The 18510-nt window shown below is 46.4% G+C and overlaps 1 protein-coding gene across 1 annotated transcript; it reads left to right on the top strand.

Annotated features, from left to right (window-relative positions):
• The first annotated feature begins 3 nt into the window (after positions 1-3).
• On the top strand, positions 4-10500 carry MFAP3 (microfibril associated protein 3). The gene is made up of 3 exons (XM_082291316.1): positions 4-87; positions 4732-5190; positions 6564-10500. The coding sequence occupies exons 2-3, from the start codon at positions 4911-4913 to the stop codon at positions 7307-7309; spliced, it is 1026 nt and encodes a 341-aa protein (XP_082147442.1). The 5' UTR covers positions 4-87; positions 4732-4910; the 3' UTR covers positions 7310-10500.
• Positions 10501-18510: the final 8010 nt, after the last annotated feature.

The raw sequence follows: 18510 nt of genomic DNA, 5'->3' as shown, positions 1-18510 counted from the left end.
GGGGAAGCGCGTCCGGGCGGCGGGGCCGGCGCGGCGGCGGAGCTGCGGGACGGACCGGGCCGGGCCTGGCCGGGTACCCTCGTCCCGGTGAGAGCGGCGGTACCGCCAGGTTCACCTGGCGAGGTCGGGGTCGGGGGGCAGCGGCGGAGGGGGAGGCCGCAGGCCCGTGTCCCGCCTCGCTGCTCCGGCGTGGAAATGGAGCTGGGGCAACAAGGGATGGGTTTGGAGGACAGCGAAGGTGGTGGAGGAGCTCGAGGGGAAGCCACACGAGGAGCTGAGGTCACTTGGTCTGGTCAGCCTGGAGAACCGGAGACTGAGGGCAGAGCTCATGGGGGTCTGCAGCTCCTCCCGAGGGGCAGCAGAAGGGCAGCTCCGAGCTCTGCTCTGACAGTGACAGGACCCAGGGGACGGCCGGAGCTGTGTCAGGAGAGGTTTAGGTTGGATTTCAGGGAAAGGTTCTTCCCGCAGAGGGTGCTGGGCACTGCCCAGGCTCCCCAGGGAATGGGCACGGCCCCGAGGCTGCCAGAGCTCCAGGAGCGTTTGGACAGCGCTCTCCAGCACGAGGTGGGATTGTCGGGGTGTCCTGAGTAGGGCCAGGAGTTGGGCTGGATGATCCTTTTGGTTTTCTTCCAGCTCAGAATATTCTGTGAGTTTGTGTTTCTGGCTTGACATCATGCCCCAGTGACACCAGCCCGCGTGGTGTCACCCCCGTGGCCCGGTGCCCTCGGCTGCAGTGTAGTCGCGTCGTGTGTCCCACTGCCACCACCAGCCCAGCGGGACCGGGGCTTTTCCACGAGTGAACTTGGAGCACACTGGGGCTGTGGGAACAGGGTAATGCTAAGTGGAACTTTGTGCCTGGTGGTTTTTAGCTGACAGGGCAAAAAAACCTGTTCTGGTGCGCAGCCGATGCTGTGTCGTGGCAGGTTACCTCGTGACAGGTGTCAGGCAGCCAAGGGATAAGCACAGCAAAACACCGTGTCCTGTCAGGCAGCCAAGGGATGCGTGCAGGAAAACACGAAATCCTGTCAGGCAGCCACGGGACTGTGCACAGAAGAACATCACATCCCACCAGGGAGCCTCACCCAGCGAGGCTGGCCCTGATATCCTGTGGATTTGCTCCTTAGGTTGGTTTTTGCACCGTGGGTGCTGCCATTCCCCTGCAGAGCTTTGGCTGGTGCCAGCAGAAATGAGCCCTCCCTGTGGCCTCTCCCATGCTGGGTGCACCCAGAATGGCTCTTGTCAAGACCATGGTATGTTCATAAATCCCACAAGAGTTCCTGTCTGTAGGGCTCTGCCAAATGCATTCCCCTGGTTTGACAGAGGGTCAGAGGGGGCTTGCAAATTGTATTTCTGCAAGACATCAGCAGCCTGTGCTCTGTCTGGTGTGTCTTGGTTTACTGCCTCATGTTACTCCAGGTATGATGTGATATTATAAGTAGTGAATGTAAAACCATATAACTTGCAACCTCTTGGGCCCCAATTTTGCAGTGCCATATAAATGTGTGTAATTTTAAGTACTATCAGTGCTTCCACTGACCTCAGTGGGACTACTTAGAGTGCTCTAAGTTAGACACAAATACACTTCTTCAGGGTAGGAGCCAAGGATGACTCATACAAATGCATGCATCACAGATTTTTATCTTTCCACTGCTATTTGTTGTTACAACTTATGGTTTAATAAAGGTTAAATGTGTTGAGCTCAGCTTCAGGTTCAGTTGTAAAATAGCCAGTTCCTATTCTGACACATTTCATCTTGCTTGAGCTTAACACTTTGTTGAAGAATTGTGATGTTGGCACTGATCGCGCTTTATCCTTTTTGGGTCCTTTATCAGCTCCAGCAGCTGTTTTGCATAAGTGCAATGGATGAAGAATATGGATTTTGCAAATCATTTTATTGTTCCCAGCACTCAGCAGCGAGAGATCATTGTCTGCTTAGCAATAATGGCTTTTCCAAAAGACAAACAATTTCTAATAAATCAGACCTTGAAGAATTTAATAGTAAAATTAAATGACCCATCACCAATGGTTTATGCATTATGCAGGCTCAGTGCAAGTATAGTGGAGAGCATATGCAATTACTGAAGATAATTATTCTTATGAGGGAAAATGTTGCTGAGTATTTCTTGTGTTAAATAAATGAGTGAGATTCATAATGTCATTTAGGAGAAACGTCACAGACGCTTGGAAACCTTAACAATTCAAATTTAATAATTTCAAATGACAATAGCACAGGCAGAGTACAAGAGGCCCTGGGATTATTCTCTAATAAATCTAACGTTTCAGTTGGGAGGTTATTGTTTTAGAAGACTGTAAGTTATTATGTGCCTGGGATTCGAGGGTGAAGTTGAGGGTTTGTGTTTGCTGCAGAAGTATTGTCTGTTTTAACTGTATCAGGTGCTGTGAAGTCTGATGCATGCAAAAGCTTTTAAATGCGTTTTTAGCTAAAGTCAGCTGGTTCATGGGGTGATGTCAGCTGAAGGTCTGGGACCACAGCACCTCACTTGCCACTGCAAGGTGTGACAGACCTTTAAAGCAACCCAAATGTCAGTGGTCCACAAACTACTACCAGTCCACAGCTTGCCTGTGAGGAGCCTGCACAAGGTTACCCAAACAAGCAGGTCAGTGTCAGCAGTCTTTTGCGGGCTCTGAAACACTGAAAATACCAGAGGTCTAAAAATGGAAGGTTAAAACCACTCCCTCAAACAAAAGAATAGTTGTTATCAACAGCAGCCTTAGTATTGGGTTATTTTCAGACCTGTGCTGTTGCTGTGGATGGGATGCTCTTCTCCAGAGGCAGCAGGACTCAGTAACACTTTCCCTGAAGTGTAGCTGGTGAAAAACAGGAATGAAAGAGGCCTTGGTAGTGGTTTTAACTGTTTAGCTGTGGGAAAGTAGCTTCTCCAGCACAATGGTATAATTGAGTTCTCTGCAGTAGTCTCATCTTAAATGAAAGGACAAGAGGCATGATAGAAAACAGAGTGGGGCCAATGATTAAAAAAAAAAAAAAGAAGAAGAAGGCAGATGAAGGGATTGCTGTTTACAGAGAAACAAGTAGGGAGCCTGTTTTCCAGTTTCTCTTGCAGGATTCAGTGGGTGAGTTGGTTAGTCAAGCTTGAAGGAGAGTTGGACACAGCTGTCTTCTTTGCCTTCTTTGTTAAACTGGTTTTGGCAATAGCCACAACAGAAATGGAAATGGGTCAAATAACACATTTCTCATCAGATGTCAAGTCTGGAATCTGGTTTGACCTTCGGCAAATTAACTTTTACTGAAAAAAATTCCCAGTCTGGATAGCATCTTATCAGCAGAATTCCCCTTTTTGAATATGCTTGGTTTGTCTCTGATGATAGACAATTACTAGAAATCACCTGGCTTTATGCATATTACATTGTTTTTCAGAAGTGCTTTAGATAGTGTTAACTACTAATTCTAGAAGGATGAAAAGTGTCTGCATTATTTATCAAGTAAATGGGTCCCTTTGTGTGGTGATATTTATGAAATTCCATTCCACTAACATCTGTTATTTGTAGAAGAAAAGATGATAAATTTGAAGTCACACAGTCAATGGTATGAAGTGAGGTATTCTTTAGGATAACATTTGAGCTTGTGGCTTCTGTACTTTGTAAATGGTTTTTTAAGGCTCTGGAGCAGTCTGGATAGAGTCATAACTTCAGGGAACACATATTGGATTAGAAATTTTCTTGAATCAGGCTTCCAGGAAAATTGATAACAGATTGTCTCTTATCAGTGTCATCTCATTTTGTTACAAGTTGGTTTTATTCTGGCTTGTAAAAAAGGAAAGTCTGTGTGTGCAGAAGACAGAAAATTAAAGGCTGTATCCGAATGTCTTAAAATATCTTTTGTGCACATCAATTTGAAGAGTATCTAGACAAAACAATTTTTCACATTGCTATGAAGTTTGGCTAGAGAAGACAATGAAGAATATATGACTGCTGAGATGAAGCAGCATAAACGAAAAGGTTTTCAACAGGACCTCATTGTAAAACAAACGAATAACAGGAAGCAGGCTTAGAAAATGCAGCAGCAACAAGAGAGATTGCAAAAAAAGGAAGTATATGTAGACATCAGTGTCCTGATATTCAGAAAGGGACTTCCTCTTCTGGCTGTAGATAACAACCAGGAGACTTTTCCAAGTAATTAAATCACGTTATGTAGTATTTAGACCCCTAATACCAGTTGTACCCCTAAAATCAAGTAAGTAGATGTAAGTGCTAATAATCAGATGTGTGTGTGTGCTTTGGTTTTTCTCTGGGTGGTAAATGAAAGACTGGCTTTAGAAAACCAGGGCTTAAAAGCACTTTGATATTGGTGGAGAGGGAGGCAGAAATGACATCCTCTTTCTCTCTTTTCTTCCTCTATTAAGAAAGCACTTTTTCTTTGGTAACAAATGCAGAATCCACTTTTAAAGATAATTGTGCATTTCGAGTAGTCTGAACAATTTGTTCTTTTTGCAAAACCTTTTTCCTCTTAATGATTATTATTCCGGAGATTATTTATCTGGTTGGGAAGATGAACATCTAGTGGACTGGAGGCTGTGCTAATGCCTTCTTACCCTCATTTTATTACTGTGTTCTGAGCAAAGCTCTGATTTGGAACCTCTCAGCTGACAGTCTGTATTACGCTAATCGAAATCTGTTTACTGGAAATTAAATTTGAATACGTGGTAACCTTGCTGTCATTAATAAACTTACTGCTTTATCTTTTTTTTTCAGTTGTACTTCCAGTTTCCACTTCAAATATTCATGGTCTTGAAAGTGCGTTTGGATCCCAGACATTTTCCAGCACAGAACAAACCAAGAGCCCCCTCTCCTATCTCAGAGCAAAACAGACAGCTTGATATCATACGACCTCATTTCTCCAAATTAAATGAAAGAATTTTCACTAGCTTTCCATGAAGCTCAGCTATTGCCTGTTAATTTTGACTGTTAGTGCTGATCTTTCAGTTGGATTCACAGTGGAAAATGTAGCTTTTAACAGGACAGTTGCTTTTGGGTCTTTCAATGCATCACTTCATGCAGTGTCTCAAGCTTTAATAAGTTCTCCAGCACACCATGATATCATAGCCAAAGAAGGGACTAGTATTTTAATTGAATGTAAACTGAACATCAGCCAGTATGAACATATCCTTTGGTATAACTCCAGAGGACACCTGCTTGAACAGAAAGATGAAGGTGAGTTTTCCTGCTGTTTTCTATCCATCATTATTCCCCTTTTTTACAGTATTGGAAAACCCCTGGGACTTTATTATAATATTCTCTTCCTATCCTCCCATTTTTGCAATTAGGAGATAAGGAGAGAGCAAAACAAAGCCCTTTGCCCTCTGACATGTTGCATGGGAATTACACCTGAGTACTTCTGTTCCAGCCCATCCATCCTGCTTTGGTGCCCCACAGAATCACCTTGTTCAAGAGTCATCGCAGTATTCCATACAGAAGAAATGAGTCTTCATCTTACCTAATACTAACTGATGGTTTTATTTATTATTGCTCTGGTTTAAATTATATTTTTCCAAATGCATGAATTAAACACAATTCTCCACAGCTTGTGACTTTATCAGCTGGCAGTTGGTGCTTTAATTTTGTTGCAGGATATTTTAAACCATACTTAGTACATGTATTTTTTGGTTTATGCACCAGTAAGACTGTGGAAAGTAACACGATATGTAATGGCCAACGATGGAATTCCTGCTATTTAACCCTTTTGAACTTAAGGGGAATATATTTTCCCAGCCATTGGCTCTTACAGTTCTGTCCCTGCAGTTTTCAATTTTAAAAAAGTGTTTTAGAGATGTGTGTGTTTTTCTCTCTGTTAGTATTAATGAAGGTCATCAAACTAATGGATTTTATAGGATAGGATCTTGTTGGAGGCCATTTTTCTGCCTTAAGTATTCAGTAACCTTTTTGTAGTTATAATGCCATCTGGAGATTAGTTCAAAGTAGAGTAATTAGAAGAATAAGTTATGAAAACAGTTCAAAGTAGAGTAATTAGAAGAAATGAGTTATGGAAACAGTTTCCCCCCTGTGTTAAAAATGCACAGCAAATGCTGTATAAAGCTTCTTGTATTGATTTCTTTTTACTTGGGTTTTGCTTGTCAGCACTGCATGCTCAGCAGAAAACTGTCTTGAGAAAATTCTGCGTTCTTTTGCCAACAGAGCCATTTACAGACTGATCTTTTTCATGGGTCACTTGACTTTTGACTCTGAACGTATGGAAAATTAGACTTTATAGAGGACAGTCTTTTAACATTGGGTGAGAAGTCCTAGTTAAGAATTAGGATCCCTGTCAGGAAGAACCAGCAGGCCAGAAACACACTGGAAAGTGCAGATGAGAGAAGGAAGTAAAACCAGTGTAGCAAGCATGCAGAATAATTTACCTTTAAGCAGTAGGATTGGTAAGTGGGTTATGGCTTTCTGTGTCATTTCAGTCCTTGGTGTACTGTTATGATGCTAGAAGTGGACTGCTTACTGCCAAACTTTGACTCCTGTTGATGTTTACCCTGGGATTTTTGTTTCATGAGCTCTGTTTATTTCTTTCCCCTCTGCAGGTGACCAGTGGAGAATTGCTGATTATTCCCTCAACATCACAAAGGTCAGCTTTGCTGACCGGGGCCGGTACACGTGTGCAGGCATTAATCATAACGAGACCTTGTACTACACAGTCACCCTGAGGGTTATCTTCACCTCAGGGGACATGAGTATCTACTACATGATTGTGTGCCTCGTTGCCTTTGCCATCACCCTCATTTTGAACATCACCCGCCTGTGCATGATGAGCAGCCACCTCCGCAAAACGGAGAAGGCCATCAATGAGTTCTTCCGCACGGAAGGGGCTGAGAAGCTGCAGAAGGCTTTTGAGATAGCCAAGCGTATCCCTATCATCACATCTGCCAAAACGCTCGAGCTGGCCAAAGTCACTCAGTTTAAGACCATGGAGTTTGCTCGGTACATCGAAGAGCTCGCCAGGAGCATTCCCCTCCCGCCTCTGATCCTTAACTGCAGGGCGTTCATGGAGGAGATCTTCGAGGCCGTGCGAGTGGATGACCCCGATGAGGTGGGAAAGGAGGACAAGCAGCCCCCCGGCTGCGGGGCCCAGGCCGCGCTGTTCCCCAGGAACCCGGAGATGAAGCGCAGCGATTCCCCGGCCGGGGACTCGGACGATGGCTCCATGAGCGAGCAGGGCCAGGAGATCGCCGTGCAGGTGTCCATCCACCCCCAGTCCCAGGGGCAGAGCATCGACACCGTGTCTCACGACAGCTGCCACTCTGTGCCTGCCGAGGAAGGCACCTGCTGAGCCCAGTGATCCCCAGGGGGGTGAAGGAAGCTCGGGTGATCCAAGGATAGTGTGAGAAAAGGGTCTGCAAACAAGCTGCCTCGGTCCCATGTGCACAAGAGTTCTCCAAATTGCAAGGTGCCAGAACTAGATCTGAAGTGTGTATTTTCTGTCAGTGTTGATTTAACGATTCGAGTCTGCCAGAAAAGGCCGTTTGGAACATTGTGTAGGGGCTTTTCTTTCTAAAGCAGGCTTGCTATATTTAAAATAGTTACACAACAGGAGTTCTTTGTCCTTGGCTCCTTGGTAGCTTTTGATACTTCAGATCTGTGTGAGAAGTGACCAAGCCGAGCAGTACAACTTGCAATAAGAACTTTTCCTTTGTGAGCTCCTTCTTTCCTCACGAAGTTGAGCTGAAATTCCTTTGAGTCAGTGTTGTCCTGATGAATTGAGTTCTGTGCTCTTTTTGAGTTGCCTCGTGGTGCGTGTAGCCCATCAGAACCATGGTGAGCTTGAACAAATCTGTTTTGTGTCGCGTGCTTGTGTGTTGCTATCAAAATGTACTGTACTTAGGAAAAGAATAGTGCCAGGATCTGCTGCTGGATTAAATGAGTTGTTGTAGTTTCAAAGCAGCTTAGAGAACAACCAGGAGGTCTCAGTTTTCTGTGCATCTGCAGGAAACTTGTGTGTATTCTAAAAGCTTGTTGTTTAAACTTGGTGCTGATTGCCAAAGCGCCTTACCCTGGTTCTGTCCCACAGAATGGAGCAGGGACAGCACTGCTGGCACTGCCTGGCTTTTGACTTTGCTGATTTCACTCACTGTAGAAAATCCAAAGTTTTATATGTATTTGACGTTGTTGTGAGAAAAGGATGACAGTAATCACATAGTGGCATAACTAATAAATGAATTTATCATCTACAGATAGGTGCCAGGCACATCTTTCTGAACAGCATTATAATAAAGCAGGTGAAAAGTAGTGACACTGAGTCGCTCTTTTCTGGCTGGTCCTGTCACAAGGCAGTGGCAGAGAGAGTGGGGGACTGGCTGAGCTATTTGCCAGCCACTGTTTGCAGGAGTGGAGTGGCTCACTGCTAGAGCCCAGCCTCATGTGCTGCAGAGGTGGCAGAAGGGAGAGCTGCAGGTGCTGACATACATACACACAAAAGTACTTCACCAAGGATCTCCCACCTGGCTTCCTCAGCTGTAGAGATCCAGCCTCCAGGAATTAGAGTGCAGACAAGAATCTACTTTCTTCTTCCACTCTTTGGTGCTGATTTTTTTTTCTCCTTAACATTTGTAAGTTGTATCACTTAAATAGTATTTTATATCCTGTTGAGATTTAGTAGATGTAAAGCTTGTAAGCACTCCACAAATTAATTTCTTACAACTACTGGAAGCATATTGCCATATAATTTTAACAACTTGGCAACAGGAGCACCATTTAATTTCACACAACTCTTTTTTCTTCCCTTATTATTACAGAAATGTCAGTTGAACAAGTGATTCTGGAGGGCTGCTCAGGATTCTTAAGAGGATTTGACATTACATTTACATGAGTAGAGGTGGAAAACAAGCAGGCACAGTGGTAATAGCAGGGTGGGGCTGTCTGTGGTAATGCATGCTCAGAATGAAGGGGCTGAACGAATTACAGTTACTATGTCAGAGAGAGGAAAATGACAGCATCTATTACCATTTTAAACTACCTTCTGGGGAAATTCCTGCAGTCAGCCACCAGTTAAATCACCCTGGTTGCCTTTGGCCTGTCGGGTTTGTCAGGAAGAAAATTGCTGGCCTTTATTATAGTAACATTCCCACCAGCTTGGTGCCATTTCCAAGACTGTAGCAAACTTTATCTGCTTCAGGGGAATAAAGCCTTCTGTACACACTTCAAGTAGCTGCCTCAACAGTGACTTCGTTTTTGCTTCAATAGTTTGATAGCACTTTATGTCCAGGTGAAAAGTTTGTATAGTTTTCTGTGAACTGTCTGGTTTCTTTTAAGTTTTTTGAGGTTATCAGTGTTAAAAGATACTCTGTGGATAAATTCCTATTTATGTTGGAAGAGAGAAGCTGCTGGCTTCACTTCTGAGCTACAATGGATTCATTGTTGCACATGTGTGAGGGGAGATTTGGGAGTTTGCATCCTTTAGGATGCACTGGTTGAAAGAGGTAAAGGCTACAAGAGAGAATGATCTGTTTCAATCTCCTTTGTGCCACAGGCCATCAGAATGTACCTGCACCTGCCTTATTTCCCTATAAACAGCTCTCCTTGCTTCTGTGAAACTGTTGCATGATATGCAGCAGTAGCACATTGGATGTGTAACCCCTAAAAACACACGCAGTGAGAGGTGCCACTACAAAATCTAAACCCTATTTAATTGCTTCCTAAGAAGCAGTTATGATTGACAGGTGTCACATCAGAAGTGGCAGCTGACAGGCAGCAGGATGACACTGGAGGTGTGTCGGGTGTCAGGGGAGCAGTTTCTAGAAAGATTTGATCTCTTCTTTGATTTTTCTGCTTTATTTATGTAGCTCTGAGTTCTTCAACGCAGTTACCTGATGTCTTCCTATTGCTTTCTGAGAGGAAAGAATGACCATGCATAAAGGTCCTCAGAAGTGCAGTTGCAGTGTCAATTGCTGGATAGCAAAGCTGAGAGTTTTCCTGAATTACTACAGTATTTTGTTCCTTAAATTAATTTCCTTCCTGGGAAGGAGGTGCTTTTGTAAGGATTTTGGTGTATCAGGAGTACCCTCTGAATGTAGGAACTGATCCTACTCCCACTGAATTCATTTAGAGAGGATTTGGAGCTCTGGTGCATTTCACAGGATTTTTATGCATCTGAAAGCAAGGACGATGGTGATGTTAAATGGTAAAAGTGATTTCCAGAGAATAGAATTTGACACCAGTTTCCAAACAACTTGTGAACTGTTCTAGTTATCCTGAGAGTAGATGTGTGCACTTAAATTTCTTTGATGAATCTAATTGAACATTAACATTGAAAGTGTTTCTCTCTTAACTTTTTTTAGGATGAGGAGATTCTGCAGTGGTTTCCTTGCTTTAAACTAAAGTCTTTGACAATCACAAGGCTATTCTATCTCTTCTTCGTGACTTATTTTAAAAGACCTAAAATCTACTTGTTATCCAAGAGTACCTAAAACTAACTTTGTAGTGATGATTTGCATTACCTGGATTGTAATGTAACTGTTTAATGTAACCACGTAGGATTTCATACTTTCATAAAATGAATTAGTAGATTTGCAAAATAAATTCAAAAGAAAAACCTTGTTCTGGTGGAGTTTTCTGTTTTACAAGTGAGGAGTGCCTGTCTCTCCAAGGTTATGTAGCAGCTGTATTGAGCTCAGCAGAATGTTGTTAATCAACCTGACAGAGGTTACTGGAATATTCAGTCATCTGAAGGACCATTCCTGCTTGACATCACTGTCTTTTTTTTTGTCTTAAACTCCTCAAGAACACCTAATAATTGTTCCCAGCTGCATATACAAAGTTACAGGCCTGAAATGGTTTCAGGAAGGTCCTTGTTTACTTCTTTGTTTCACATTTTGTGTGTGACCTTCAGCCACAAATCTGTTTTATTTGTTCTCACCTTTTTCACATGATTGTACTATTCCATATTGTAAGCACCTCTCTTTTTGTAATCCCACACCCCAAACACCAAAAATCCACCTTGCTGAGAAACCCTCTGAAGTGCCTTCCAGGGGGTGTGCAAGTGTGAACGAGAGCAGAATTCACCCACCGTGCTTTTAAAGAAGAGTCTCTGGTTACCAGAATCTGCACAAGGCAGATAATGGCATTACAGCTGAATGTTTGGGGATTTTCCCATGAGAATCAGCTGCCTAAAGGAAGAATTACTGGACCCATACTCCTCAGGCTAGGTCAATACTCAGTCAGCATCTGCTTTCTATCTCCTTGTTATGAGAGATGCATTAACGATAACGGTTCAGTTTTTTAAAGCTCCTGTAACTTGACCCCTCATGATCCTATCCACAGTGAACAAATTCGTCTGCATCCATTTAGAGCACTTTTCCATCTGGTAACAACAGATCATTGAAAAGGGAGCTGCTTTAAGGATGACTGTACTTTAATTCTAGGTGCATGCCTTAAAAAATACATTTTTTTCTTGATGTTACAGCACTTCTGTGAATGAAGTCTCCAGCTGGAGACACAATGGAGACACCACGGTGTCATTCAACTCAGGAAAGTTACAGCTTTATCGACTTCCCTTCAGCCAGGTCATTTCACACCAGCTGAGTCTCCTCTTTTTTTATTGGCTAGCAGCTCATTCAGATGTCTCCAAATACTGCCAGCTTTTTTGCATGTGGAAGTGAGAATTGCACCATCATTCAAAAAAAAATCGTTCTGCTAGATGCTGAAATACCAAAAAAGCCCTAAAAGCTGGAAAGTTGTTCTTTATCCCTGGTAAAACAGTACCTATTCTTTGGTCACGCCTGGCTGCCAATGAGCGCAATAATACTGAGCAATTAAGCCTTTCATTTTCGTTAGGCTAATTAATTGTTTGCACAGTGCCCTGAATATGGAATCATTTTCCTTTTGGAAAGAATAAAAGGATTAGAATGGCTCTATCCCAAGTTGCTCTGAACGTATTTTATTTATTTAGTGGGAGAAAAATCCTCTCTTGCCCCAAACGCAAACCACACACTCGAGCGTTACGGCTGCACGGGGACGTTTCCATCGGCGGGGATGTGAATGCATCCACATATGTCCATCCATCTGCAGCCACACTCCATATGGGATCTGGGGCTTCTGGTGCATGGCAATGAGTGGGCAGAGGCTGGAGCCACGTTGTGTGTGCTGCTGGGTTTGGATGTCAGCGCTGTCAGGGGCTGCAGCGGGATGAGCATCCCTCGGGTTTCAGCTGCCCCTGGCACCGTGGTCATTGTGAGCTGTGACAGCGCTGGGAGGGCAGAGCTCTGCTACTGGACACTCTCTCAAGAGGCTTGCACTGAGTGAATCCAAGGCAAATGGAACCTGGGCTAGGATTTCATGAAGAAGGGACCCAGTGGGCACAGTATTGCAGAGGCTATTGCCAGCTCTTCTTTATGTTTGTCCCATTCGGTACCTCTTTGCGCAACCAAATTATTAAATATATATTTCACATTAAATGATTCTACAAACTTGCAAAAAGCCATTTCAGTGGAAAGCAAGGGGACATACTCAGCTCTAAGTGCAAGGCAGAGGCTGCCATCACACAAACTTCCACTACAGGGGTTGGAGATAACTGGCTGGAGCTCCTCCTGCCTTCCCTGCTCCCTGCTCTCCTGTAAGACCTGTTATGGTCCATCTGCAAGAGTTGAAAGTGAAAATTCTGTCCCGTGCTACTTCCTCTTCCTCTATAGATCAGGACATTGAGAACAGCCCTGGGTTTAAAGGGAGCATGAGAGGCCACCTAGGACGTGCTCTCAGCCACAGATGTCCATCCTGGCTTAAAAACAGCTGCTGGCAGAGATGTCGCATCTCCCAGGCAATCTGTTCTCCTGCTGAACTACCCAGACTACTGGAAAGATTTCCCTAATATCTGCCCCAAAGCATCTCTTAATGCATCACCCATCTCATCCTTTCCATGCCCACTGCTGCTACACCTGCAGTCCAAATCAGGGCCACACCAAACGTGCAGGAAAGGAATTGGAGGGCAACACAACGCAGGGGCCGTACTTGGATTTATGTGCCTGCCTCGCCTGCATAGATCATTCTGCATTCAGCCTAAGCCTGCAGAATTTAACTGAAAGTCAAACTCCTTTTGTTTATTTAATGCCTGGGTGTCTGTGAGTGTTGCTTCTTGGGCTTTGGACCTTCTTGCTGTCTGTGCTGGGTCATGGAGATGTCCCTGACACCAGTGCTGTTCATATCAAAGGAGTAGCTCCAAAATTCTGGGTGCAGCAGTCTTGTGATAGCTTTGTACTTATATGTGATAAGGGACAGAAGGCAGCCACTGTAAAGCACATGAACCTGTCCCACCATTATCTCAAGAGATTTTCAGTATTTCACTTGCTTTCTCTCCTTGATGTTTTCAATTTGGTGCATGAAAATATTAGAGAATCTTGCCTGGTCGATGGGAGAATCCCAAGTTTTCATTTTTCTTTCTTTCTTTTTCTTTTTTCTCTTGTGAGTTTTCTCAAGCTTAACTCTCCTAAATAATGACTAGGGAGGAGGACAGTGGACCAGAACAGACATGAAGGAGTTTGGACAACTGTCCTAAATTAGAGGACAGGTTTGCTTTGGAAATCCTATATGCATCACACTCTGTTACAGAAAGTTGGCTTTAACAGCAAATCTCTTGCAGCAGGGTGTCACTTCACTTCCACAGATTACTTGAAATGCTTTATTAATTCGATGACCTTGTAGGCTCTCAGAAAAAAAACATTTCTCAGTGTTTTGGGGGAAAGAGAGCTTCTCTGAGCTAAAGGGACTGTTTTGTTGCACAGATTTATTGCTTGGCTGACTTAATTCACCATTCAAAGACGATGATTTTTAGCTGCTGGGCAGTGGGCCTTGCAATGTTGAAACTAATTAACTGCTAGGACTCTTCTGAGCAAGGCTGTTTTCTTACTGGGTTTTGGCTTTTTTTTAACCCACAGAAATGAAGCAAGCACGATCCTTGGAACACAGGTTGCATGGATACAATATCAGCACAGACACAGCCCCGTGCTGGGTGACTCCGTGTCAAAGGAAGAAAGGCTGCCAGCTGTCCCCGCTGCCGGCGTGACACCACACAAAGGTAAGAGGAGAAAAGAGACAACATCTGAAGACAGGAGGGGTGCCAGGGCCATGACAAAGGGAGAACTCGGAGAATAGCAAGAGAGGTCTCCACTCTGCAGCTCTGGATCCACAGCCACCAAAGACCTGAGCTGTGGACCTGGCTGGCAGGCCAAGGTCAATGGCTCTGCAGCTGGAGAGTCCTCACACCTCTCTCCCCTTCCTTCATTCCCAGTCCTGGTGCTGCAGGCTGTATTTCTGAAAGATCCTTGAACCTCATAGCTCAGATAGATCTAAAGAGCAGTGCCTGCTGGCAGGACCTCAGCAAAGCCTTGAGAGGGAAGACAAGGAAGGGAAGAGGGGGTCACTCTTTGTCAGGATGCACCTGTCTGCATCCTGTCTGCAGGAAGTTACCGGTTGTTATCCCATCAGGGACTTCTGCTCATCAAAATATTTTCTGGGAAAAGTTTATAACCCCTGCAATATTTCCTGGTGATGTCAAAAGATGGCATAAACAGGTCTAGAAGCTCAAGCAGAGACAAATTTGGTGTCTGTGTGTTCCTTCCTACTGTGTTTTTGCAAAGCACTTCTGCCCTGCTCCTTGCTCTGAGTCCATAGAGCAAGTGAAATATAAATTGCTGATGCTGACTGAAAGCATGGAATCCCTCACTGGCTCCAGGGAGCTCCCCATCTGTCTTTGTTCCTAACAGTTTGGTTACGTTTATCACCATTGTTAAATGCAGAGCTGCAAATACCATTACTGGTCATACAGAATGGCAACTCTCTTGACATGCCTCAACCACAGTGACCTTCCTCGACGGGCAGCAGGGAGCACAGGCCAGCCTCTCTCCCTCCTGTGAGTTTGGGCTGGGAGTGTCAGCCCCAGCTGTTAATTTACCTCTATCTCATTTTTTTTCTTCCCTGCATTTCAGTTCAGATGTTTCCAGGAATTTCAGCCTTCTTCTGAAGCCTCACAGACTAGTTGCTCATTCTCGAAGCGCAGGAGTATAGAGCAGCACCCCTGGGTGTGTGATCAAGGAAGTCTTATGTCACTTGACTTGCTCTGAACAAAGGGGGAAGTGCAGAGGATCAGCAGCATGTGGGAGAGGAGACCTGTGCTTCCCACAGATGCTGGTGGATCTCACCTGGCCAGGAGCTCCAGAAGGACCGTGAGGTTTTCTGTCTGCTCATTCTCTAGGTGAAATAAGAGAACAGTTAGTGAAGGTTTGTCACAGAGAGGTTTTCGAATAAGAGAAAACAGAATCTGGTGGCTGTGAGAGTCCAAAATAGCACCTTGGGATATGTTGTACTCATGAGCTGCCCCATCTCTTAGCTCTCAGCCAGAGCATGTTCCAGCATCTCCTGACTTGGAAAGGTGTCCTTAGAAGCAGTACAGAACACAGTCAGGGTGTGAGTGGGACAGTGCTGAGGGCTGAGCATGACCCCTCAGGCATGGGGACAATGGGACAGACCAGCTCTCTTCAGTCCCTGACACTTCCCGCTGCGCCACTGAAGCCACCCTGGAAAGGAGCACACATGGTCCACATTTTTATCATTTTCCATCCATCCCCACATATCTCTTTCTGCCTGTGAGCACCTGTGTTTTTCTTCCCATCAAACTGACCTTAGCAAAGTTGCCACTCTCATCCCGGCAACGAAGGCTTTCTTTTGTTCAGCTGAAAGGGAGCCTGGGTCAAGGTTTTTACGTGCCAAGCAGAATCCAAAGACAAGAACACAAAGGTAAGCTCAGAGCCAGGATCTGGGCTGACAGTGGCAGCGGCAGGAGGGGCAGCACCATGCCGGGAACCAGGGAAAAGTGGATAACAAAGGGAGATGCCTGTGGGGGAAGGGATGGGAAGCCGGGGGGGTCTCTCTCCGTGCAGTTTTTGGGTGATGGGGACACACCACGGCCAGGCAGCAGTCCCCAGGGCAGGGCCGAGCAGGAGCTTCTCGCCTGGAGCCCCGCGAAGCCCCGCTAGAGGCAGCTCTTGGTTTGCTCTGGGCATGGAGGAGCAGCCGGGCGCTGCGGGCAGGAGCGATGGAGCTGCTGCTGCCTGCCCCGACACACGGCCCTTCCTCCCCCGGGCAGCTGCAGCCCCTCGCCACAACCCACCCGGGGTCCCACAGCACACTCAGCAGCCGCTTTTCTCCAAATACAGTGTGTTAAAGCCTGGGTGGGCAAAGAAACCCCGGTGGGAGCCAGCCTGAACCCAAAGGAGGAGGGGTTGCAGGGACATGGGGGGCTCAGGGGGCTGAAGTCGGCACCTGGGAGCAGCGATATCCGAAGGAGAAGGTTGGGATTTGAGCTGTGTGCCCCCATCCTACCCGCACCGAGAGCAATTCCCACCGCTGGCATCCTGCAGCAGGAGGTAAAAGCCAACAAGGAATGGATTTGGTTTGTCCTTTTTTCTCTGTAGAGTAACAGATCCAGCTCTGACTGAAGTATTTAGTGATCACAGCGACTTAATGGCATGCGGAAAACATTCCCTGGCAATTACTCCTGCGCCGGTCTTGGCTCGCTGGGTGTTTCCCTTCGCACGGCGGATGGCAGGAGCAGCCTGCCACGGCACGCAGCCGTCCCCGGGGACGGGCAACCACAGCCCGGGTGGCACAAGCCCGGCCAGACGGATGCTACCTGCAGTGGTGCCCCTGCCTGCTGCGTGCCCTGGGAGGCCCTGGAGAGGCCGGATCCCCTCGCCCACCCTCCGCTTGGCGCAGGCTGCCAGGCAAGTCCTCGGTGGCCAGGAGGTCCTTGGCGGCCACCCACCCCTCTCTGTCGCACCGGGTTCAGCCTGGGTGAATTCCAGCGTTGCTCTTTTCATTTCAGAGCTGCAGGAGAAGCGGCTTATGGTCACCTTAAAGGAATAAACGATGCATAAAAATATTTGATCACTTAAGCCAAATGATTTGGCAAGCGCAGGCTCCCGCCGTACCCATCCTCCTCACAATTGTCTCATTATCCAGCCCTAAATCAAGCTGTCACAGCTTTTTTTTTGGCTTGGAGGGGAGAGGGAGGGAGCTGCTTTCCAGTGTTCACCTCCAAAAGAGAAACCCTGAGCAGGGAGCGGGTCACTGAGCATCCTCCCGCCCCCTTCCCCCTCCGCCCGCTCCCGATCCGCCCGCGCCGCTGCTCCTCATCCATCGGATTGCGGAGCCGGCAGCGGGATGCGATCCCAGCGGCCGGAGCGAGGGCTGGTGCGGAGGCTGCACTTCCACCCCGGCTCCGCCCGGGACCGGAGGTGCCTCGAAATGCCCTTCCCAAAGCCTCTGCCTTGGTGGCTTGCTGTCTCCGGGGAAGCATCCCGAGAAGGGGACACAGCTCATCAGTGGGGCAGGAAGCTCCCCAGGGACGGGGCCTCCATCCTTTTCAGGCGCCAGAACAAAGGGGGCTCGGATCCTGCTTGCTCCTGTTCGTGCCACGTGCAACAAGCGTCTGGAGAGCCTTCTCTTGCCTCAGCTGGGACAAGGGGCACTTGGAGCCCCTCATTTAGGGGCACACCTGCACTGTGGTAATCACATCAGCCCCTTTTCACAAGAAAACCATTGGGAATTGCACCAAGAGGCTCTTGATACAAGCAGGTCCCAGAGGGACAGCAAACATGGAGTCTTTCACTATCTGCTAGTCAAGAGAGAACCAAAACCTGTCTCTTTGGGAGCCTCAGTGTTTCATAGGCCCTATGAAAAGAAATCACCTGAGGACCTGTCTCCTGCATTCTCAGGACAATGGAGCATCCCTCACCCTACACACAGGGAAGCCCATCTCAGGAAGAGTCCTCCTCCTCCTCTGCACTCCCTGGCTGACACCCTGGATACTGTGCCAGACCTGTGTCATTCCCCATATCTGCTGAATTAATTAAACTAATAATTATTATTTTATTAATAAATTAATTAAAGACCCATTGATTCACTCTGCTGGGACAGTGAAACAGCTGCAAACTCATCTGTTCAGACGAGCACAGCCAGCCAGATGGAGCATTCCCTTTCTGCCTGTCCTGCACAGAGACAGCCCAAACCAGGCCTTTCCACCCAAGAAAACTTTCAACCCAAGGAGAATAAAGAGGGGAGCACGTGGAGTAAACACAGACCCCTGCATGCAAAGCTGCTCTGGATGGAGTTAACAAAAAATGTGCCATTTTCTCCTGCCAACAGCAGCCCAGCAGGCAGGGCAGGGCAGAGATGCTGGTTTGGTGGGCAGGCTGGGACCTTGCTGGTGCCTGGGACCTGCTGTGCTGCTGCAGCCGCCACCAGATCGGCTCTGAGCAGCTCTCGTGGGTGCCATGTTCAATCCACACTGTTTCATTTTGTTGCCTTTTTAATGCTGTCAAAACATGAGCTACTCATGCTGCTTTCACAGCCTTGCTAATTGGCTGCAAAGAGCAGATTTCTGTTCAAATTACAGCTACTTTTGAACTTTGAACTTGCTTTTAAAATCCAATTCCTACAAGGTTTTTGTCCCCACCCCTTGCAGAGCTGTGAAGCGGCATGAGCAAC

The sequence above is a fragment of the Coloeus monedula genome (assembly GCF_965178545.1).
Source record: "Coloeus monedula genome assembly, chromosome: 15".
NCBI classification, from domain to species: domain Eukaryota; kingdom Metazoa; phylum Chordata; class Aves; order Passeriformes; family Corvidae; genus Coloeus; species Coloeus monedula.
The sequence above is the reverse complement of the archived record's forward strand: the minus strand, read 5'-3'. Positions and strand labels throughout refer to the sequence as shown.